Raw genomic sequence first — 25,746 nt, forward strand, 5'->3', positions numbered from 1 at the left:
GTGTAGTTCACTGACTTTCACCTTTCGCATGACGTTTTGGGTTGCTGCGCATTGTTATGCCCGAGTTCGAACTCATACAGTAACGATTCACGTGTCAGACATTGTTAAGCACTCATCGTCACTGTCACTAAAAACTGACAGAAAATACCGACGAAGTGGCGGCCTCCGTGTTAGATAGTTCGCTTGTCACACTACCTCTTGGGCTAGTTTGATTTTATCCTTACGATTGATCGCGCCTGCTGTTTGGGTTGTGAAAATATTGCAAGACTTATAACTTACCTTTATAAAAGAAATTACACACTCAAAATTACATTAGTATGCCAACGTTTAAAGTTGAATTTTATTCTTTTTTTCTTCGACAACAATTGCAGTCTTTTGTATAACAATCTTTTGTGTATGGAAATAAAATTTATACTTTCCTGCCATAGAAATAGTACCTAAACTAAGGAAATTCATGAATTTCATGAAAAATGAATCCCGGCCAATAATTTTTTTAAAGGGTATGGTGAATAGGGGTATGTTTGAAATGGGGGCTGGCCATTGACATGTTAAAGACAGTACTTTCATTCACTTATGTTTTGGATCTAGGTAAACGGCAACGTTGCATTTTCATTTGACATTGCAAGCATAAAGAATGTGCAGCTCAAACGGCTTGTCCGATTTAAAAAATTCCTTCACTTTAGAGTGAAAACATCGTATTTGGAGACGGTTTCCCCTCTTAAATTTTGCTGTAACTGATAATAACAGAGTCAGGGGAATTTTGACACACCTTGTATTGTATGCATGTAAACGAAATATCAATCATCACAATGAGTAATAAAACCTTCATCGCGGCCGAAAAAAGTCGTGACAAGTTAGGTCAAATATAGTGACGATATTGCTTACTGTTCATTCTCTATGAATTTCTTCCAGAAGTGAGGACAATCAACAAGTAATACTATATGGAGATGATGGAACGTCTTCGTGAAGCAATGCGGAAGTAAAGACTGGATGCTTGGAGATAATGCTGGACGCTCTATCAAAATAATGGGCTATACATTACTGCTAATAAGAGCTTTTGGTCAGGGCTTCAATATCACTTATTCCCCAACTTCCACATTAACCAGACTTACCTCCATCAGATTCCTTTATGCTTCTTAAGTTAAAATACGCTCTGAAAGATCACAGTTTTAAATCTATTGCTGCCATTAAAGAAAATTCGCTCCGAAAACTGTGCATGATTCAAGAGAAAGTTACAAAAAGTGCCCTTTTGAAAGCAGAACCGCTAAATTCGGTGCAATTACTCATGAAGGATTACGTCGAAGATAACAAAACTGATTAGCTTCTAAATAGTTCGAAGATGATAAACACGACTACCTTTAGTTATGTGCAAGCAACTTATATTTGCTAAGTCCACGAACTTTCCGAACAGATCTCGTATATTACTTACTTGATAGGAATAGGTTCTGAACATTTTAGATTGCGCCTGTAGCTCGTGTCATCAGCCTTTCTTTCGGAAGACGGAGACTCTTCAGCAGTACCTGGCGACTCCTATGAAAACGAAATACCCAACCAATGTTATTAATAAGTAAAGAAGTTAAACCAATAATTAGTGAAAATAATAATATTAACATATCCCTATACAGAATAATTAGTAAGTAACTGATTCATACTAGCTTTGCTATATTCAATAACTTATACTAAAACACAAATGCTGAACAAAGCAACGTTTATTATAAAATAATAAAATTATAATTGTGACAGTTTCGGATATCTAACATATCTTTCTTCAGACACTATCGAAAATTGCGACACAGACAGTGAGCAGCAGAATCCAAATTTATTATTAGTTGTATCATTCCTCTGAAAAATATGTGTAAGAAAAACCTAAATAATTCTGTTTTCTTCCGTTCTAGGAATACTGAAATATACCTTACATTTTATCCTTTCATGAGATTATGTCTGAAGTGTCTGAAGAAGGATTTGTTAGATATCCGGAACTGTCACAATTATTATTTTATAATAAACGTTGCTTTGCTGAGCATTTGCATTTTAGTGTAAGAAGAATTAGATATTTCTTTTGTATAAAAGATTATCATCTGTAGTACTAATTTCATTGTTCCTTCTGTTGTTAGGACTGCATAGCTAATTGAGATCACTTTATTTACACTGAGCGGAGAAGTAAGCAGCAGAATCAAAATTTATTAATAGCTGTATCATTCCTCTGAAAAATATGTGTAAGAAAACCTTAAATAAATCTCTTTTCTTCCGTTCTAGGAACACTGAAATATACCTTACATTTTATCTTTCCATGAGATTATTTTCTGAAGTATTCAAACCAATATTATCTGTGAAAAAACATAACTAAAAAATATGCTTTACAAATATTCTATATCATGTTATGATCATAATTGTCTGTTCAAAACTACTGCAACTCTCAGTCAACTTTTGAGAGTTTTGTATTTATACTCTCATACTACGGAATACGAAAAGCATAGCTAATGCTTTTCTTTGGAATTTTTTTCTTTATTTTTGTAGATTATATTTGAGAGTTCAAAAGTTTTACAAGATAAAGGAGAATTACAATAATTTTGAACGTAATTTAAAACAACATGATATGTTTTACTATCCTGCTGAACTGAATCATCCTGTAAGGCGAATCAATAGATCATCAAACACAAAATAAAGATGTACAAAAACTGTTAAAGTAGCTTTATTCAACAGGCAATAATAACAAACAATATAAAAAATAATCCAAATACTGTGATGCAAACAAACACAAAAGAAATACAATGTTGTTTTGTGTTTAATGAGTTTGAAAAAAATGAAATGAAATCTTTTAAGTTTTATGTCCCATGGTTATGCCGGCTAGGCTAAAGGGGACGGTGGTGATGAGAAATGAATGAAATTAGAGATCAGAAACTACAACACGGTGAAACGAGGAGAAGCATTTAATATATAAGGAATAAAATACAACAATAGGTGAAATACAAGTTTAAAGTTTACAACAATGTCCTGAGAAAACAACGATTACATTAACAGTTACTCAAGGAATTGAATACTAATGTTTTAAACTGCTCAAAAACACTTCCAAAATTTCTTGTATTTGTTGGATCTCAAACTAGTGCTAATAAAATTTTAATTATCATGCAAAGTGTAGTCATACACACACATACACACACACACACACACACACTCAAATTTCCTTGTAAAAAGAATAATTGTAATCTACAAACGATTCTGAAAAAAAAAGCACTATTTATTTTTCCTTCTTAAGGAAATTAAAGTAGAGAATCTTTGTTCCATTACTTTCAGTTGAAAACTACTTTCGCGACTTTATATAATCGATTAATTGCTCATTTTGTGTTCTTCAACTTTCATGTTCTACCTTTTTTTTTTTTTTTTTTTCAAATTACGATTCAATGAAAATACAGTAGACAAAAGTTATGAAATACGAAAAAGCCACAGAAGAAAATAGTGGTTAGCTTTCACTCTGAGTACAAACGTAAGTTTAACTCATATATTCCTACCGTCCCACATATGACACACAATAAATTTTGAAAGTTTTCAATAGTCCAAACCAATTATTCACTATTAGTATATTACCACCCTTTAACCACGAGTATTGCACGACTAAGTCAAGTTGCTGTTTATATGGTATGCAAAGAGAAGGAAGCGTAGCAAAACGTTATATTAAGTCAACTTTGGACTTTAACACCATTACTGCGAAAAGATGATGTAAAAGAATATTTCTATATATTGAGATACGTAATTTTTTGTATTATGCTTAAAGGCGGTTGCTATCTCCTCGCTGAGTCGAGTTTTCCATGTATCTAATAACATTAGAACATTTTTTGCCAGTTTTTCAGTAAGCAATGAACAAATCGTTACAAAGATTTGCACGAAGTCTGGTCGATAATAAAGGATTGGTCCCACGGACTTATAATTTTACAGCAAGTCTTCAATCAAGTTATCTACTTCCTTCTTTTTTATACATGAAGATTCGCAACACCGCATTAAAAAAAAAAACTGTTTTTTCTTTCTTTGTTGTAGCAGGTTGCGGTAACTTGAGCGAGGACTGAAAACTGTTTACAGCTGAGAGACGGTCCTTTTTAACAACAACATATTTATGACACTTTTGTGGGTTGGCTTTAGAGGATTTGGACTTCGGAGCGTGAGTAGTAAGGGCCCCACTTCGTTTAACTTTGGACTTTGACCCCGAGCATTGTGACATCAAAGGTCAATGACCTTGGCCCAGGGTCAATGACCTAGGGATACTTAGGACCACTTCCTCTAGATTTTGGCAGGAGCACCTTGGCCCACCCCCTAAATTTTGGCAGGAGTACCTAGGACAGCCCCCTTAAATTTTGAAAATTGTCAAATTTAAAAATTTGGTATGGTACCCCAGGACCATAGTATATACCTCTATCAGTATTGACGGTCCATCTCGTTCCCTTTCATGGGTAAAAAATTGCCAAAAATTCAAATTTCGGAGGTTTTTGACCTAATTTATCTCCTTTGATGAGGTCTTATTACCTTATATAGTTATATGGGCGTATACAGGGGCCCATCCCCTTCCATAAGACATAAGTACATTGATGCACATCTTTAAAAATTTGGGAGGGGTACGTTGGCCCACCGTCTAAAATTTGGAAATTGTAAAATTTAAACATTGGGTATTATAGTATAGGACCCTAATATGTATTACTATAAATTTGTGTGGTCCACCTCGTTCCCTTTTAGGGGTAAATAATTGCCAAAATATAAACGTAAGCAATACGTTATACCACGTGTTTCGTTTTGGCCCAATTGATTCCCTTTGATGAGATCCTATTACCTTATATGGTTATATGGTTATGTATAGGGGTCCATTCCCTATCATAATACATAAGTACATTGGTGCACCCCTTTAAAATTTTAGGACGGCTACATTGACCCACCCCTTTAATTTTGAAAATTGTCCAATTTAAGCATCCGGTATCAGTACAGGATTTCACTAGATTTTGGTGGAAATTTTGAACAAGATTCATGGCATTTAAAAATGTTTTCAACTTTCAAACTAAAAAATTCAAAGCAAAATTTTCAAAACAAAAAAGAATTGAAACGAAAACTTTTAAACAAAATTTTTCAAACTAAAACAATTCAAAACAAAAAATTTCAAACAAAATTTTGAAACGAAAAAATTTTCAAACTAAAAATTTTAAACAAAAAAATTCAAACAAAAATTTTGAAACAAAAGATTTGAAACGAACACTTTCAAATAAATTTTTCAAACTAAAAGATTTTCAAAACAAAAAGTTTCAAACAAGATTTGGAAACGAAAAATTTTTCAAACTAAAAATTTGAAAAAAAAATTCAAACAAAATTTTGAAACAAAAAAATTTCAAATATTTTTTCAAGCGAATACAGTTTCAAGATTAAACAGTGATTAACTTTCACGGTTAACCGTTAAGCTTTATCCGGTTTTTTAACTATTCGATTAACAAGTAAAAGGTTTTCAACTATTCAATTAACAAATAAACGGCACAGAATTAGAAATGCGCACGAGACGAGACGAGCTGGAGAAAATGTCTCGTCTCGATATGATACAAAAATAATTAGGCAAAATACATAATAAATATTTTGTGCAAAATCTGCAACATTCTGATCAACATGTAATAAGTCTCACAACTTATTACGAAAGAACTCACAACTTGACACGACAAGGACGATGAACGGAGAGTTGACGAGGTAATATTGTTTTTTTTACCTTTGTGGGTACTTGGGCTTTGAAGTCAATTTTCTTTCCTTTGAAGTTTTGTTTCTCAATTACTTCTTTTTTTTTAGACTATATTTGTGTTAAACTGTGATTCTTCTTGAATTTTTCTTCGCTCATTCAGGAAATTTGCCCATTTTTTATTTTTATAAGTTGACTCTTTAGATAAGATTCATAAGTTGTAAGCAGTTTTTTTTTTTTTTTTTTAGCATTTTTTGAAGTATTGTTTTTTTCCTATGGTGTTTGCAGAATTTTGTGGTTTGACCTTACAATGCATAGCATAATATACTAAAGCTAGTTTTTATAGGTACACTGTACATACTGTAATCTCTGTATAGACTGTTATCGACCATTTTTTTTTCTTCCTTTGCTTTTGTTTCAAAATTACGTTACAAACCAAACATATTCTTTACGAAAGATGAATGAAATTAAAGTCATATAAATATAATTTTCTTTCTGGCATGCTCATTGTAGAAAAAAAAAACGTGAAATGTTAGCGTTTTATTTGATTTACTAATGTTAGTTATAATTAGTCTTTAAATGAAGTTAATGTAATACTCAAGAGAGAGGCGTCATTTGGGAAGGAGAGGGCGCATTCCAACTGAGTTTGACTAATACATATATTTCAATAAATCGTGTACTACAAAAAATTTGAAACTCTTATGTTGGTAGGAAACCTAGACCCCTGGCGAAATGTGAAATTACGCTCCTGTCGAAACTAAAGTGTGACTCTGGGCATTGGTTAATTAAGTTAAAAAGTAGCAGACATAGAACAGTATAATTTAGGCAAGCTACTTGCTTAATTCGAGATTTGGCTTTACTTCTTTGGGAAGGGAAAACAAACGTTTTACTAACTACAGAAGCTTTTTTCTTCTTCCTTTAGCCATGTTTAAGTTTAACTGATTAATGATTAGTGTAGGTGAGAAATAAGGCTTTCTCATCTCGTCTTGATTCTTGATATAGTTGTTCTCATCTTGTTTTGTAAATTTATGTTCAAAATTTATGACCTTTTTTTACAAACTTAACTTTATCTAGAAGTTATCAGAATCTTTCTGCGTCACAAGAAGTCCACGAAAGGTGTGATATAACAAAATTTAAACCATATTTATTATTGGAATATATCGTGTAATGACTTGCGTATCTTGAAAAGCTGATAAATTCTCTTCATCCTATTCATACAAACGCTTTATTAATGTATAGTTTTTGTGCTATAAATTATATACGTATAACACTGAAACAGTATTTGAGATTAAAACTTGAGTCAACTAGTGTTGACCACGAGACTCAAGAAATTTATCGTCTTGTGCGCAACACTAAACGTGATCTTATGACCTTTGTTTATCTTTCATTCAACGCAGAAGCCTGATTAGTTATTTTGGAGTACGCTCATAGATATTAAAATTGTGAATAGCACTCTTTGTTCATGTTCTAACATTTTGATTATACTGCTTATTTACGCATTTTTGGAATATTCTCGTCAACATAATTTTGTGGTTTGATGTGACAAAGTATTCTCTAGCATATTTTAAACACATTCCGTAATATTTTAGTTTACTATGGACGACATTGGCAAATTCATGCATTTAAACATTATCATTACGAACAGTATATTTTACTTCAAAATAAAATATGAAAAATAAATAAATAAATAAATAAATAAATAAATAAATAAATAAATACATAAAATTAAAATTATTTTCTTATTTTTGTTGAAGCCATAGATGAAATTTTGTTTTCATAATTTGGAAATTAAATACCTCATATCGAACAGGTTTTATTATTATTATGAAAGTCATTTGTAGCAAAGAAATATCAAGGCAATTTAACTGCGAGTGTCAATTACGTATATTGGCATGACAAAAGTGAAATATGATTAGAATTAACAAACCCAAAGTTGTGGACTTTAAGGGTAATAAAGTGCATTCGCCTTCCACTATTCATCTAGACGTATGATGCGCCATTAGCAGTTAATATTTTGCTGTCACCATTGTTAGTGCTAGTATTTTCGAATGATCCTAACTAGACACCATGCTTGCGACCTCGAAGTGAAATAGATTTCTTGTTGGATTAAAATGGACCTATGAATCATTTTATATTTTGTTAATGGAATTTATCTTCAATTTGAACACGTACTTTTTGTCAGTCGTGGAATAATATTATGAAATTATATTTTAAAAAATCGCCAACTGTATTTTCACAAAATATTATTAGTTATCTCCGTATAAAGAATTGTTTGTCCTTAGTTTTGACCTCGCAATACGCGTGCAGTCATGATAGATAGATGATTTTAAAATAGGCATATTTTTGTTGGTGTTATTTTCTCATTCTTTTTCTTCCAATTAAAATTTGTGAGTTTATCTCAAAACCAATAAAACTTACCCCTTATCCCTTCTAAGAAATTCACTTTGTTGATGGAAGGAATAGTTGCCCAAAAATTTGGTACTTCGATAATTACCAAACAAGCAAGTACTACGCTATCATTTTCCACATCCTTGCCAAACATTTCGTTGACATCGCGGGCTGATTTTGTTGCATTGATTCTAGAACAGAACTCATATTTACAAATAACTCACATATATATTTACTTTTAAATATAGGCTTTTCCATGGTTTCACACAATTAGCTTTCAACAGGCCTCTTAGGGTACTCACACATCAACAGTACAATCGACAGAATATTAATATACTTACGAGATACAGCAAATACAAGATTTGGCACTGTACCACGTTAACGATATTGAGTGGCAAAGCCTGTACTCCCGAAGATCGAACATTCCATATACTAAATGACCAGATATTAAATGAACTTGTGACTTTAAAAAAATCTCAATTAGATCATCTTTATCAAAAGGTGTTCTTGAGAATTCCGAAAGAACTGACAAGAGAAGTGAGCTAGCAAATTCCCTGGCGCCAGATTGCAAAAGGAGATAAGTGATTATTAACCCCAAATCCCATTATCAGAAAATACTCCAGGCAATATAGAATGTAGGAATGTAGAAAATATATATGCAGAAACATAGAATTGTAGTTCAAAAGGAACATTTTGACCAGAAAATGATTTTCACACTTAGTCGAATTACAAAGAACATTACACTGTAAGTCTGTTCAAGATGGTAATATTATCAATGATAAACTTTATGTAAATTGATGATCGAATTTTTCTTAAATATATAATTATTAAGAAGAAGAAGAAGAAGAAGAAATTTCTACTGCAACAATGTAGCAGCTTACAGACTTAGAATGCTGTAAGAGTGACAGAGATGTAGATCATTGAACTCCATCACATCAAATCTTTTCCCCGGATTTTGTCCTCCCAATTACCAATTATTCGGATCTCTGGTTCACTTTTTGAAAGAATGCAATTTGTATATGAATTTAATAGAAACGGCCAAAGACGTACTCTGTGACTTCTTGACTTTGAAACTATCAGCATAATATATAACTCCCTTACCGTTCACGTGCTCCAATGAAGACATATCAACCAATAATTTCGAACGCTACATGGTACTTCTTCCTTATGGTTGTGAGGATGACATTGTTAAGGTACGCTGCTCTCACAATTTTCACTTACAGTTTTCCACTTATTAAATAATAAAAACAAGCTCGTTAGCATAAAGAATCTCATTTATTTTTATGCACTCACTAATCTTGTCCAATGTCTCCCCGTCAACATGGACAACTGAGGTGAATTGAACTTTTGTGTTTTATGTCCTTATGCAACACGGAGGTTATGTAGGACAGAACATACTACTAACGTAAGCTCCTAACCACGACCGCGGTTGAATCCGATGGTTGACGAGTCACAGGTCATTACGCAAGATCATCCTTCAGAGTAGAGGCCGTTACCCTCCACAGTAAATCTCCTCCAATAGAGCTAGATAACACGACCATATCACCGATCTCGGCACAATTACAATTATTTTACTATACGTACACTATACTATATGTATTGCACTCATCGTCCGTTGTAATATGCACTCCTAACAATGAAATGTTATAGATGACACATGAAACGAATGAATTTCACTTGAATTTAAGCTGAAAAAACACAAATGTAACCAGATGCTATTAACACATTAAAAAACTAGACTCGTCCGTTATGCAGTGTTGTCAAATACATTTAACACTCTTCTTATGTATATACATAACCAGTGTGAGAGGAAAACCTAAGTGTGAAACATACAAACTGATCGGGCAGAAAATTCGTGCTAAGAAGAAGAAATATCAATTCAAATTTGAAAGTAGCTGTGTATTTGAATTCTTATTAATAAAGCATGTTACTAAAAATCTCTCAATAAACGACGATGTCTCGTAAAACACTGGAACTTCTTTGACATTATGCTTTGTGGCAAGGAAGTGTTTTGATAAGCCTGAAACAGACTCATTGCTTTCCTTAGAGTATCTGATGTATTCGTTAATATTAGTACCGATGTATTGTTACTTTCGCATTACACCTCATGTGCACCAAAATAAGAGTTATGATCCGCTAAATGTTTTTCTGTATTTACCTGAAGTTTTAAGCTCGAATTAAAATTATATTTTTGGTTATCTTCTTTGTTCTGTGTGATACGGAGGAAATAAGAAAATCGAACAGAAATTCATTTAGAATCCACATCTTTAACTTGTTAAATCCGTATTTCGTTTGGTATCCGTACCGTAAACCGTTTTTCCGGCTACTAAATGTAATTTTTCAATGCATCAACATTATATCAGCTTCTTTCTCTTTCTTTAACAAAGTTTTAAGGAATGAAGATAACAGATAAGGAAAGTACAGTTGTGCGGAAAGTACTGACGCCTAAAGCTAAGCGTAAAAAAATGTTGCACTTTTACACACCATCCGCGTATTTCCTTAATGACACCGCGTAAAGGCAGGAAACACTCGCTGGCAGGATATACTCACCTCTTGTGTTGCTCGCAGTCGAGTAACAAGTTTCAACTTGTTCTTGTGGGTCGATAGGTCTACCTGGCGTGTGAACGTGCTCTTGGTATTTCGTATAATTTTATTGCTGCTCAATGTGTACTGTGATCTCATTTCTTTGTGACAAGATGTCTTACTACGTGCTGAAGTCTGATGAAACTGAGGCATTAATTGCCTTGTTTAAAGCTAGTAAAAAAGATCCTAAGATATCTCTAAGTAAACGGGTCTGAAGCTGAGAACAGTATGTTTGGTGAAACCTTTAAGGACGAAGAAGAAGTCAAAATGCCCCGTCCAAGACCAAAGTCTGGCAGGCTTAGGAGAGTGTCTTAAAGAACGCTAAAATCATGAAAAGGCAGCTGCAGAAGCAAGCTTCTTTAACGGGTACAGAATTAAAAGAAAACGATCCTGCATTGTTTAATAATGCGTTCTTTCGGACGGTGCAGGAGAAAATTCATGGTGACTTAGGCCTACGAAGTTACAGAGATGGCCGAAAACCCCTTCTTACAGAGAATCATCGTAAGGAAAGACTGGTTTTCTGTATTTAAAAAAAAAAAAAAAAAAGTATCTGGACTGTTAGTGACTGAAAAAAAGTGTTGTGGACTGACGAAGCCACGTTTTTTTGTTAGTGGCAGTGGTTGCCAGCAAATGTACCGTCCTCCATGTGCTGATCCCACCCTTCCTCAGTACACTTGTCCATCTATGAAACAGCGTGCCAGTATCATGTTCTGGGGTTCCTTTAGTTATGGTGGTGTAGGAGAGTTAGTTAATTCTCCCTAGAAACCAGACCATGAATCAGTTTGTCTATTTTCAGCTATTAAACGATGTATTGGAATCGTCCTTTGCAAAAAGTGGAGCGTCTTTTTTATACAAGATGGAGCACATTGTCATACAGCCAAAAGTGTGGTATCTTGGCTTAAAGATGGTTGTGTCCCATTTTTTGAAGATTGGCCAGGACAAAGTCTAGACTTAAACCCCACAGAAAACTCATAGTCTATCATAAAGAGACGTTTACAGGGTATGGACATCTCTACTTGTCTCTTCTGGAAACTGCTATCAGAGAAGTTTGAGACAATTTACCACTTGTTACCCTCCAAAATCTCGCCTTGGCAAGAAGAGGAAAGGAGGTTCAACAAAATACTGACTATCCCCTAAGTATTCTAACTTTTATTTTGTGGTGTGTTCGGCGTCTTCTCATTTGTAGTTCTAGCTTTCACTTGCGTCAAGTCAACACTTTCCGCGCAAACTGTAAATATGTAAATAGGACAAATATATATATATATATATATATATATATATATATATATATATATATATATATATATATATATATATATATATATATATAAACAGGAAATTGCAAACTTGTATCAAACAAAGTTTTTTTTCCCTATTTCCAAGTATTATTCTAAGATTATATTAAAATATTTTACCAACAGTTTATGTTATAGATTTCTTTAAATAAAATGTGGTCTTTTTTAAAATGACATATGCACTTCCACACATAATTTGCAGAACAGAAGAGACACATATAAGAAAGAAGAGGAGAAAAGAAGAGATTTTCCGACATAAAACAATTCAGCAAGTAAGGACTACATATAAGAATTAATGGAAGACCATAACAGGATTAATTCCATGCTTCTTTTTAAGTTCAAGTTTCCTTACACTTTGTTGTTCTATTAGTTATTTTATCGTTCATTTCCAGTTTAAGAACATAGGTAGAATACAATAAAAAAAAATATGATTTAACTTTTTTTCAAGTGATTGGTAATTCAGCACATACCCTAATTTTGTATAAAAAGTTTCACCGTTAAATTTGTTGTCAAGTCACATGTAAATTACAACGGATAAAATCCAAACAGAGTACCATATTTACGCGTTCCGTAAGCATGCTCAAATAATTATGTTTTCTCTACGGAAATTAACTGCAATTCATTCGTCAAACCTAACTATTTTCGTTGATAAATTCAATATTATATTTCTAATTACAACTTGTATTATCTTTAGGAGTTTATTTGAAAGTACAATCTAATTCAGAATCAAAGAGAAAGAAAAAAGCAGTCTCAATAGGATTGCAAAGAAAATGCTGTGCGGTGATATACTATTAAGCTTAAAGTTTTTATGTATAGTATTTAACCTCTTAAATGGGTACTTATTTGTGAATTACATCTCTCACTCTGATCAAAAATTAACAGTATTTATGAATAATATCATATATCATAAAGTCAGAACGTGGTTGTCTTACGTTAAGGAAATTGTATTAATGTCACCATTTCTGAAACTGAATACCTACGAAAATGAGAGCAACTTGAGTGTTCTATGTATACTATCAGAATAATCTAACAAATTTAATAAATAATCTATATTATACAATAATTCAAAAAACTGTGCTCGTATGCGTGTGTGGGATATGTAAAACAATCTCAGAAATGACGTATCTTACATCGTTTCCTAGTCCCATAAATGGCAGAATTTCTACTTCCCATTAAAACAGAAAAAAGTTCAATCTATCCTTTCGACAATCTGGACAAAACATGGACAATCTGTTCTATTATTGTTATTATGGTTCCCATTAGCACTCTTCTTTTATATAGTTTAATAAATATTATATCGTTTCTTTATTTCACATAAGATGAATTTTATGGTCAATTTTCTTGACTTGTCACACTGATTTATGATGAGAAATGTTCACTATATTTTCTTTTAAATAATCTATTACCGTCATAAAGGACTGCTTCACTGAAGAACATTTTTACAGATTTCTTTCTCTTTCCGAGAATTGATGAAAAATCACAGTGACACGAATTTATCATATGAACAGTATAAACAGGAAATAGCTGGTGTTTAATCTCAGTATGTCTTGAAAATAAATAAATAAATATTCAAAGTAATATTTTTCATTTATTAGATATAATTTAGGAAGCTGAAATAGAACGAGGAAAAAAAATGTTTTGAAAACATGCGAAACATGAAACAGATAAATTTGAGCAAAAATTGAGGAAAAAATGGAAAGTCTAGGGATTTAGACGCAAAAGTAAAAGTTCATACTAAGCTATTCCTAACTACATACATTATTTTACGCACCAAAAAGTACAGTAAGAATAAGAAGAGGATTTTAAAGTGTTATTAATACAGTTTGATGAAGAAAATAAACACGAAAACTAACACCATCTAAAGAAGACAACAGTGGTACCTACTATCTTTTCGTTTTAATTACTGAAGTTTTTTCCTTTCTTTTTCATTTAGAAACTGATTACATATTACAAAACTACTTTATTGAAGTAACTAGTATTTACGGTAACGCAATAGTATGTGCACCCAAAGAAAACCACTCTCCCCTATTTGGTTTCACTACAATTCTGTTTCTATTAATTTCCTTACCGAAACATAATCCACACATACACACTGTACATATGTGTGTGTTGTGTTTCAGATTCACTGTAAGAAGATAATAAAATTTTGAACGTAAACTTAATACAAAACTATAAATAATATCACACGAAATATGTATCTAAGTCTACAAGAAAAACAAATACTCGAGCTATACGGAATATATATATATATTTAAAGAAACAAATAAAGTGGTAATAGGCATGAATATTAATTTTGTATATACACAGGATGTTAATGAACTATACCGACAAACTGTAAGAGGCGATTCCTCACATCGAAATAAGAGAAAAAGTTTATATGGACCTGGGGGAAAAAGTAAATAGTTTCAGAACTAGTGGTGTCCAAAATCGTAAAACAGTTAAATTTCAAGACGCACTATTCCGAATTCGAGAAACCGTGGAGTGGTGGTCTATATCTGCGTACGGGAAATCATACATGTGCAATTCAAAAATGCATATTTCATCGATGTGCAATGGGTGTGCAAGGAACTCTCTGCAGGGAATAATTCCCAGACATGCTCTCAACAGAATTTTCAGATATGCTCTGATTTTAAGGTGGATCCAAAGTAGGCAAAAGGTAAATGTTGACAACATTGAACACAGTATACTTTGGCAGGAAGTCGAAGTGTTAGAAACCGCCAGTCCCAAGGTTCCTCATGTTCAGTTATGATGCGTGCTGCAATATATATTTTTTAGGGTATATGTATTTCATTATTTTCTCCACATATAAGCATGTTCACTTATCTTTTGCCTACTTCGGATCCACCTTAAAATCTAAACATATCTGAGAACTATGTTAAAAACATATTTGGGAATTATACCCTGTGTGGGATCCCTTGCCTACGCACTGAACATTGATAAAATATGCATTCTTGGATTGCTTATGTATGACCTTCTTTATGCTGATATAGATCGACGCTCCACTGTTTCTTAAATTTGAAATAGCGCGTGTTGAAATTTTGCTTTTCCACGATTTTGGACAACCTTAACTCTGAAACTATGCACTTTTCCTCCCAGACTCGTACGAACTTTTTCTCTTATTTTGATGTGACAAATCACATTTAGAGAGAGAGAGAGAGAGAGAAAATATATGTAAACATTTACAAGGTACCCATTTAAGAAACTAAATACATTAGGAGAGAAAACAAGGAAAATTATAGCCATGGTTATGTCTACCTCAGCCCCACGAGGACAATATTCATGAAATTCTTTTCCTTCCCGTAACAAAGTGGAAGTAGTACCAACTGCTCTTCTCTTTCTAGGATGTAAATCATCATCGCCATCATTGATATGTTGCCGTACCTAATAACAAGCACGAAAAAATTTAGTATAATTACTGTAACAATCTTACTGAGGTTTGGTAGGTCACTCACTGTTTGTGTTAAAGGTAGTTTTCAAATGCTTGGGTAATTACATATTATCACCAAACTCATGCTTCTTTCATTATAAGTTTCGTTTTATCAACTACTTAAAATGGTAGCTATCAGCGTAGGTTAAAGTTAGTTGAAAAAGTTACATAATTAATAAATAGTACATACAATATGTTATTATTTCAGCTGGAGAATTTTTGGTATTATGCTACATATTTGTATATATTTTTCGCTTTCTAACAAAATGCAAAATCAAAATTTTTATGTAGTTTAGACAAAAAGAGAATAAGATAATATATATACTTTGGGACTTACCTTCCAAACTACAACTCAGAAAATAAAAAGATAGAAGAAAATTTAACTGTTATTATTTTATAAAGTAAAAGTACATAATCAGGAAATGCTTGCAATTGCATGTATGGGTAAATTGCCGGGATAAGGGCACTGCCAAATAGAAAATAGGGTAAGGAACGAAAATAAGATGCATTAAAATCTTCTGTCTGCTTCTTTGATTTTGTTAAGACAAATTTTATCTTTTCTACTTATGTCTGCATTGTTCCTTTGTACTAGATATAAACCGGAAGATTTTTCGATTAATTTTAAATGCTTTGAGTAAGATTCTATTGAGCTGGAGCACTTTATATGTTTTCTTCGATTCTTGGTGGAAACTCATGTGGTTCGGATCCTCGTTAAGCTTTAGCGTCTCATATAGCCTCGCTGAAAGGGATGCAAAACTAATCAAACCAAAAATCGCAAACATGTGGGTTATCTCCTGAGAATTCCAATATATTTCACTATTCCCACTTCCTTGTTTCTTCACTATGTATATAATAAAGGAACAAAAAGTAGAAATACTGAAATATTATTAGACTGATATAATGGAATATACTATATATATTTATTATTGGTAGTATACAAAGGATGTACATATCCTTATAGAAGTAATATGATTTTTGAGTTTTCTTCACTGAAGGGGAAAAAATCAAAATTTGCATTTTAACACAGTATTTACGTGATTTTTTTCGATCATATAATCCAGAGTCATGATTTCTCTGATGAACCAGAAGTGGATTAATGCAGTAAGTCTTCCGTTAATGCTCACTACAGACACCTTCCTACCACAAGAACAAACAGGTTAAGAATGATTACGCAGTGCATAAATACATCTACTTGAAAAATTACTTCCTAATTTATATCACAAACTCACTGAACGTGTGTTGGTCTCCTCTTCTCGATTAGGATCATCAAAGTGAATATAATCCTCTTCGTCGATTTTCTTGTACGATTCACTGCCTTCTGAACCAGATGCAGGAGCTTCAGTTGAATCCTGTTTCTAATGGAAAGAAGCAAATGTTATTGCAAATAATACGCTGAAATTACGTAACACTTGATTACTACGTCTTTGAATTTTTTATCAGTAATCATATAATAATGTAGATTATCTTACAATTAGTTACTGAATCTAGAATTAATACTACAGGAAAAATAAGGAAGTTGGGCATTTAATAACACCCAAATACCTTGATGGAATTCGTTCTCGTTCTAATTTTACATGAAACGTATGAAAGAGATAGCTTATTTAAGGTGAAAGACAGAAAATAGACAAAAGATATTTTTTTAAAAAATTGATTTAGATATATTCTTTATATGTTTATGATTCTCAATGTTAATTCTCTTCATCATTCTTTTCTGTTTTTCTTCTTTCTCAATACTCCACCAAGAGCCCGATGAATGGACGGAAGGTGGGGTAAAGGGACAGGGGACAGTTTAATCTTATTTCACATAATTTTGCTTTATTCATTTCTTACTCTAATTCAAGTTTTTGTTTGCATTTTTCCGAAAGATGGCATCCCTCAGTATTTTTGTGGGAAAGATAATTGTAATGAGACTTCAACTGGATATCTATTTAAAATATCATAATAGAACACTTGATACAGTTGACAAACAAAAATCTTGTTAGTACCGACATTAACTTTCATATTATGAACAATTGATTTCTTATTTAGGTATTACCATCAAGAAACAGGCTCTTTAGTTCAAGTTCATATCAAGCTTTTCTTTAAGCATAGTGACCCACGTAATATGGCGAATAGGTTTCTTCGATCAAACAGTAGATATATTGATCATCAATGAGAAGTATTACATCAATCGTCCAACGTTGTAACTCTGCGAGTTATTATTATGTACTATTATTGTCTAGAACTCATTCCATGGCCTTATGACCAACCAAGACTGCCACTGACCTACCTATTCTGCTTAGCAATTCATCAGACAGATGTTCCCATATTCGATTCTTCCAATTCTCGCACTCAAAGTCTCTTACGTATTTTCATATCCTTCTAGTTCAGTACCTCCGTACAACCTACTACTGGATTTTGTGCATTAAAAGATAAAGTGAGTGGAGGTGTGGGTGAGAGATCGCAGTACTGTGACACCTAAAGCTTCAGAATGCAGTCACTATTTGTACTTTCATAACATGTTCTAACTTCATATATTTTACATTCTGTGCGTTCTACGCAACTTTCTAATTTTTCCCTTAACTGATAAGGCACTATGTGCAAAGTAAATATAACATTTTATTTATATTTCTTCCCTACTTCTTCTTAAAGTGAATAAAGAATTTACATCAAGCAACGAGGAACAATGAAATAGAATTTAATTGCTAATTCCCTTAATACTATTTATCTATCCTTTTACTACACTACAACTTTATTCTAAAGCATATACATTGTCTACGTACTTATAACCTCTGGTTCCTACTACACATATAGTAGAATTACAAACTAAACCAACTTTTCCTATCATCAGCAAACTTTCAGAAGAACATTAGCGTCCACTCGGGAACTGTCAATGAGTCCAATGTTGCTACCGTTACAAAGGGTCAGCCACTTACTATTGTTATCAGAAGGCAGTAGGAGGCTTGACCTGGTCTTGACTTGAATAATCTCAACCATGGATTTTATCGTTCAAGGAAACAGTTGGTTTTGTTCGTGTGCAAATTAAATAGCCTACAATAATGGTGCCATAACAACCTTGAGAGAATATTCAAAGCATGTATACACATTAATAACAAACAAGATTATACACTTCTATTCACATTAACAGTAATTTTGCTACACTGTAAGTCCTCGTGAATCGTGTGTATGACAACCACAAGAACGAAGTTACTATAACATACACACATGTAATTTAAACATTACATATTGAAAAGAAGACGACGAAAAAAGCATTTTAGATCATAGTGTAAAATATATTTATGACCATAATTTCTTAGAAGAAAACAAGTAAACTCTGAAATCTGCAAAAATTGAATCAATATTTATTGTAAGTTTAAACTTCACCATACAATTATTATTTTAATACGAAGCTTTATGATTCGATGGAGCATTCCAAATGAAACTTCATGCAAAAGAATATGGTATTGGTTAGTGTTCCAATTGTGTAAATAGTTGTCTAATACTGATTTAACTGCTCCATTGCATAATTTCATATTATTCTCCAGCTCATGAAATTATGATAGGAATGTAACGAAACAGGTTATCAACGGTCGAAGATTCATTATTAAAGTTTCGTTTAAATCTTTACTTAAAATAATTTCAGTTTTGAATTGTGAATTTACTTTACATTCTGAACGAACGTTAATAATTCCTTAGCGAGTTCCGTAAATTATGAATTACATTTATTACAATTTTAATAAAAGCAATAATTAGCTAATACTCATATTTTTTTTTTCTGTCATTTACTTCTTCAGGACTATTCTAATTTCATCGGTTGTCTTCTCGCAATTTGACATAGTCTGCACCCTCCTTTAGTCAACTATTACATGAGCGACTAACTAAACCTCTAAATATGAAAAACTTATCAATATGAACTTATGCTTTATATTATCCTCGGATATTCATTATTAGAAACTTCCGTAAAACATTAATTGTTGTTTGTGTTTTTGATGTGATTGCCTCTCCTTGGAAAGAAGAATTAATTTCGTCAGGAATTTAACAGTAGTAGTAGTTGTTGTAATCGACAGAAAATTATCCATATAACAGATTTTTTTTAAAGAATGATTAAAACAACAGAATTCATGTTCTGTTACACGGATACTATACACTGTGTGCACGATGTAAATGTGTAACTGTGAGTACTTCTCAGTGTCGAAAGCACAGATTAGATAATAACGTTTCCGAACTCTAGTTCTTAATAGTGGTCTCCACAGATTTTCCTTTATTTTTTCCTGAACGTATAGTGTGGTTTGATACTGTTTTCTTTAGTTGAAACTCATCAGTATAGTAATCAACTGAAGCACTTTAGCATATGGAATAAATTTCTCCATATTAAAAAACTTTATGCCAGCTCTTCTTGTACTGCTGTATCTGAATTTAAAAGTAACAAGAACACCGTAGGAATAACGTCTGTAATTCAAGTACTTCCTGACGATGATTGTTGTAACTTAGAATGTCTTAAACCTAACTGAATTCCACGACTGAGAGAAGTTGAAGTAATTTATGCATAAGACAATTCACGTGTGAGTTTATGATATTATAACCGAAATTTCGTTATCACTCTCATAAAATAAATAATTTCAACACCTCACAGTATTTGTCAGTATTTGTCAACCCTCACAGTAAAATCGAAATATTTAGTTGTGCAGAAATCAATGACTATAAAAGAAAGAAAAAAATCATTCCAGTAGTAACCACTAAATACTGCTGCACAATCACAATACTTCCTTTACATATACACATTCAAACAATAATGCTTATATGTATTTACCTTGCATGAAAAACCACTCCAGAATGCCTGTTAAAACAAAGAATATTTAAAATACTGAAGATTATTGGATAATTAAGAAAGGGGGAGATGGCAACAGTCATGCAGGAAGAAAGCAAAATATATGGATAAAATACGATAACCAGAATACAAAATCGTAAGTACGCATCTCTCACGTCCATTTCGAGAACGCTTATAAATCCCGAGGATACTTTAGGGAGAAACAATTCTACATTTACATAAAAGATTACACTATTAACTCTCAATCAGGGAAAACACATCAACTGACTGCAGGTCAAAACAAACAAGTGGAGTATTTTATTTATTTTTATTTTTAATTACGAAGTTCGAATTTGTTGTTCGAGCAAAGAGAAAATGAAGACAAATAATGTTCATTTTCTGTCTTAGGTAAAAAGTTTCCACAGATCAGTAATGAAATTCTACAATATTAAGTGCTTTAGGAACACTTTAATTTTTTATATTCTTCCTTCTTTATATTTTTTTCATGACCTGTATTTTCTTTCTTATGTTTATAACTTTACAAATTATCTAGCAAAGATAATTATTATGGAATTACATCATTTATAAGATGACGAAATTCTGAATATTATGATAGCATTAACACTGTCGCAAAATACAATTAGATAATAATACAATAATGTGGACATTATCACGTAAAGCACGTTAATGTATTACGCAACAACAATGAAAATAACGTTATGCATTACACAGGTATTATATTTTAAAGACGTAGCGTCGAGTGCAAACTATATAATCTCTAATCATCTTTTTTATTTATTTATTTTTGTTAAATCTAATCGATAATTGAAAACAAATGATATTATTAACTAAAAGCTGTGCATTTGTATTGCACACATAAATTATGTATATTTTACTATCATTAAAAAGTATTGTTTAATTTTTAATAACTACAACATAGATACCACATTAATAACTAATAACAAAATAAGAGGGATATGAACATCAATTGAAACTCACAACGACAGATAGATATGAAATAAATTCAAAAGCACTTATGTCATGAAGACAATTTCAACAGAACATGATGAGGAAACAAACCTGCGAATACTGTTTTTATAATTCAATTTTAACTAGAAGGAGGCACAGCCAATAAATATAATCAAAGATTTTAAAAAGGAACGTACCATGGCAGTGTTTCCAACAGATTCATTTCTACTATGCGGTCTAAATCCAGGACCAGGAGGTAGATTCTTTTGCACACAGCAATTAACACCTGGGCTGAAATGCAATTCCACGTGAAATCTGTACAGAAATAAAAAATAACATGAAAATTTGTAGTTAAGTGTCACCCATTATAACCTGTGGAAGAAGCAAAATCAAGCATACAGAACTCACGTATACCTAGGTACATATCTACATATACACGTATACAAGTAAAAACCTTCTCTTAAACCATTCAAAATAGACGGACGATACTCAAAATCATTATTTAATCATAAACATTTTAGACAGTTCGAACTGGTTTGATTAATGGCCACAAAGTTTGATTTACCAAGAAGAACGACCGATTTATTGCTTTTAATTGAACTATGGCAAAAAAAAAAAAAAAAAAAAAAAAAAAGGTTAAACCAAGTTTAACGTTTCCGGTTATGCTTTTATGATTCTGCTGTACCAGAGATCATTTAGAAAGAAAAGCAATAGTAGTAGTAGTATTAACAGATGTTTTGCTGTAACACGAAACGTTGAACTTCACTTAATTTTATTATCCCACCATTAATTTGCAATAAACTAAATCTAGAGTTTAACGTCCGAAACTGTAGATGTATGTGCAAGATAAATGTATGCTGTAAGCGGAAGAAGACCGATGCTATGTACAAGTGAATAATGATGATAGGAGAATGGGAAGAACGTGAAAACACGAGAAATTCAAGAACACATTTCTTTCACCATGAGTTTAGATAATATGCGATTGAACCAGGGACACTTAGTACCAAAAATAAGCACTCTACCACTAAACCACTATGGTTCCAATAAATGCAAATAGTTTATAGTGAAGTAATATGTGATACATAAAACCCACATGGAGCATCCAAGGTTCAAACTTACGAAGATATCGGTGAGAGCTCTAACATTAAGCCACCGCCTAAGATACCATTTTAAACACAGATCAAGAGTTTCAAATAACCATATAACATCAAAATAAGAACAGAATGTACTCATTATCAGAGTATATTTCTTTTCAATATATTTTTAAAACAGAAATAGAATACAGAGAGGAGAAACACTGAGGAAACTATGTCATAGAAAAACGATATTTTGCCCCTAAGTATGACATAGTACCTGAGCAGACATCTAGTGCTTCCAATGACATACGAATAAAATCATGACAACAGGAAATATATAACAATCTACAAGTCATTCAAGAAGAGAGAAAGTATATACAGAAAAAGTAACAGTTGACAACCGATATCGAGTACATAATACCATCAAGAATACCAGGTCATGAAACTGAACGAAATATCAGTATCTGGATTCACTAAACAGGCCATATAGTGGTGTACACGACGGTAGCTGGATCCCTAGGTGAGTAGCCAGTCATGTTAAGTTGTGATTTGGCGTCATGGCATGGTGTATTGCTACTCGTACTAAAACATAACGTCAAGTAAGCAAGACTTTAGCGTCCAATATCACACTGCAGAGCACCAAAGAAATATCGAGGAAATAAAAATTGAGTGTACAAACCCAAAAATGATGTGATGCACACTGTGGTTCGAGTCAAAATGAGGAACGAGACTTGTAGCGATAAACCAACATAAATACAATCATCGTCCTCCAGCTGCGCACACATTTGAGCAAGAAACGTGGTAAGTTACGGGCGATCGAGCAGACATCGCCCCAGCTGTACATCATGTACTGTATTTGCGAGAGATCAGATGATCTTGCACATCACGGGTATTATATCGTATATGTACAAAGGTTGATTCGTAAGTTATAGCAACTATTATTTTCTCGTGAATTGGGGACAAAATGAAAACTAAGAAATACATTTGGAAGTATGTGGTATGTACGTTCGAATGTTACCATAGGGATGCAGAAGGCTCTCGTAGGAAGAAGCAAACATAAGATACTAGACGTTTCCTTTTTTGATATATAAACACGCAAAAGTACAAGAGGAACATATGATATCACCCTACTAATGTGGCAAGAACATGAAATACAAGTACACACTTTTTACAAGTAGTTATCCAGGTTATCCACCATTCGCTGCAAGCCACTGAAGGCGCTGAATACTATCCGCTGCATGTGATTCAGAAATGTGTGCCAGGTTGGCCGAAATACAGTTAAAATGTCTTCTTTGTTGGCACAACATTTCCCACGCAATGCCTTCATTTTGGAGATAAAATCGTAATAAAATGGATTGAGATTAGAATAGAATTGGTATGGCAAAACTTCCCTTTCTCATCGAAGTAACGACGCCTAATAATGTATGCTATGTGAGTTATCGCATTATTGTGTAGGATAATAGCGTTATCAAATAGTTCTTGACGTTTATTCCGTACTGCACGTCGCATTTAGGACATCAAAAATGGATTTAATACTATACAATACCGGTGGATCTTATGCACTGGATGATACACCAGAACACCTAGACAATAAATTTTTTAGAGTAACAGGTTTTGTTTCACCTTGTGGTTCCGTGCTGATGCCATTTCTGGAAGCATTTTCGCCGATCCCAAGAGGTTCATCCAATACATGGCTGAAGTAACACTTTTATTGGCCACGAACTGATGACGTCACAAAGTTTCAAGTTCAACCTGCTAGTATGTTTGTTGCTTTCGTTTGTCTGTTTTTTGTGTGTGCGTATTTAAAAAAAAAAGAGAGAGGAGATTATCAATATCGTGGCAGTACCCGAATTTAATCAGAATTTCATGTATAATAATTTTATTTTATTGATCAATTTTTATTTATTTTATGGATATCGGGTTTTATAAAATAATGAGGTGAAGGTATACAACTATTAAGAATCGAGATTAACGCAAGCTGATGCAAATGTATTATTTAATTGTCAGCAAGATTCAGTAAATAAAAATGCACAATGGAGAGTCTGCGAATGCAGGAAGAAAATGTATGTAATGCGTTAACTCCCACATAAACGACATTCTGTAAATCATGAAAAATAATTGTAATCTGTTTGTGAACATTTCACACATTCACGGATATGAGGAAATTGCCTAGAATCGGGAAATCGGAGTGTGTCGAGTGTAGCAGTTTTTGAGTCTTGACACGAGGAAAGAATTTGTTTTTCCAAATGAAAGGAGGTCACACGTGCCGAACAGCAGACGACGCCAGAGAATTCCAGAACGGAGGAGTTGAACAAAACCAAGAGACAGGAGGTCTTCTGGATGGAGAACCAGGAGTTAGAGACAGAGATAGACGGACACAGAGAACCGGGAGTCCGATAGAGAGTCTATTGAAAGAGAAGTCATCGTGATCTGGATGGAAGCTTCAGCTTTTAGAGAAGCTCCAGTATTTTATTAAAGAAGTTCTACGATTCATCTAGTGCATTGGGAGTGAGCCCAGACTCAATGCTAAGCAACAACGCCTGTCCATAAGAAGTATCAACTTGGCGATACTGGATTCGACTCGTCAACACCGAGGTCATCAGCGAACGTCATCTGGAAGAGAACTGAAAGGTATGTGTTTCTCCTATTCAGGATTCAATTGCTCAATGCTCAATAAGCGATACTCGTCTGGCAAAGTTTCCGAATATCCGTACTAAAATTCACAACATCCACATTCGTTACATTTTACTGAATACGAAATATAGTTGTTACCTAATCATTGAAATTAATGTTTTATTAGAACTCAATCCCCATTTGGTATGTGTTAAATTTATAAACCTCTCGCATATGAATTTGAGAACTTGCCCACTCATTCTAGATGGTGAGTGGAAGGCGCTCAGCTCAATTCAATTTTGCATCCCCAAATTAGGCACGAATTGAGCCGGGTTGTCAATATTATCACTTCTGAAATACATTGCATTGTAATTCTTGATTTAAATTACTTTTTATACGGTACAAATATATTATCCTTAACTAAATCTTCGTCCAAATAAAAGTTTTAAAAAACGCACTACACATGAAAGTTATAACTGTCTTCAATTTTAACATTTTTATTAGCTTACATATTAGCCTCAAATCACTCACCATTTTATCTGTTTATATTTATTATTTAAAAACTTAAAAATTTCGAATTGGAGTCTAAAAAAAGACAAAATATCAAACACGTAACATCTGTTAAGTCTATTGATAATTTTATAATTTATTTCTATCGTTAGCTTGTGATTGCTCGCTTGTTCTTCAAGTCCACTTCAGAAGGCTGGCTCTTGAGAATTACTGGTTTAAAGTTTAAGGCGATATAAAGTTGACCGTAGTATATTCATTCTAAAGAAAAATAGGGTTAACTTTACATTGTCTGGAACTATGTCGTGGCTATATCGTTAACGTACACATCTTTGGTCTAGGATATCCGGATTCGACTCCCGGCGTAATCTTATGTGGTCCGGATTTTACGTGAAGCCGCAGGTCCA

General features: G+C 32.9%; 1 protein-coding gene across 22 annotated transcripts in view; it reads right to left on the minus strand.

Moving 5' to 3' along the window:
- The window catches only part of l(1)G0196 (inositol hexakisphosphate and diphosphoinositol-pentakisphosphate kinase), a 331,048-nt gene that overhangs the window by 63,477 nt on the left and 241,825 nt on the right, over nt 1-25,746 (minus strand). For 19 of the 22 annotated variants that reach the window (XM_081736359.1, XM_081736372.1, XM_081736379.1 and 16 more), the window contains 5 exons: nt 21,341-21,458; nt 20,178-20,204; nt 16,618-16,743; nt 15,217-15,342; nt 1,430-1,530 (listed from right to left, as the gene is read on the minus strand). In XM_081736359.1, coding sequence (XP_081592485.1) covers nt 1,430-1,530; nt 15,217-15,342; nt 16,618-16,743; nt 20,178-20,204; nt 21,341-21,458 — 498 coding nt within the window. The remainder of the gene's footprint in view (nt 1-1,429; nt 1,531-15,216; nt 15,343-16,617; nt 16,744-20,177; nt 20,205-21,340; nt 21,459-25,746) is intronic. The other 3 variants (XM_081736363.1, XM_081736373.1, XM_081736374.1) reach the window with 3 other exon arrangements.

Source organism: Thermobia domestica, chromosome 13 (assembly GCF_964235325.1).
Source record: "Thermobia domestica chromosome 13, izTheDome1.hap1.1, whole genome shotgun sequence".
In the NCBI taxonomy this organism is placed as follows: Eukaryota; Metazoa; Arthropoda; class Insecta; order Zygentoma; family Lepismatidae; genus Thermobia; species Thermobia domestica.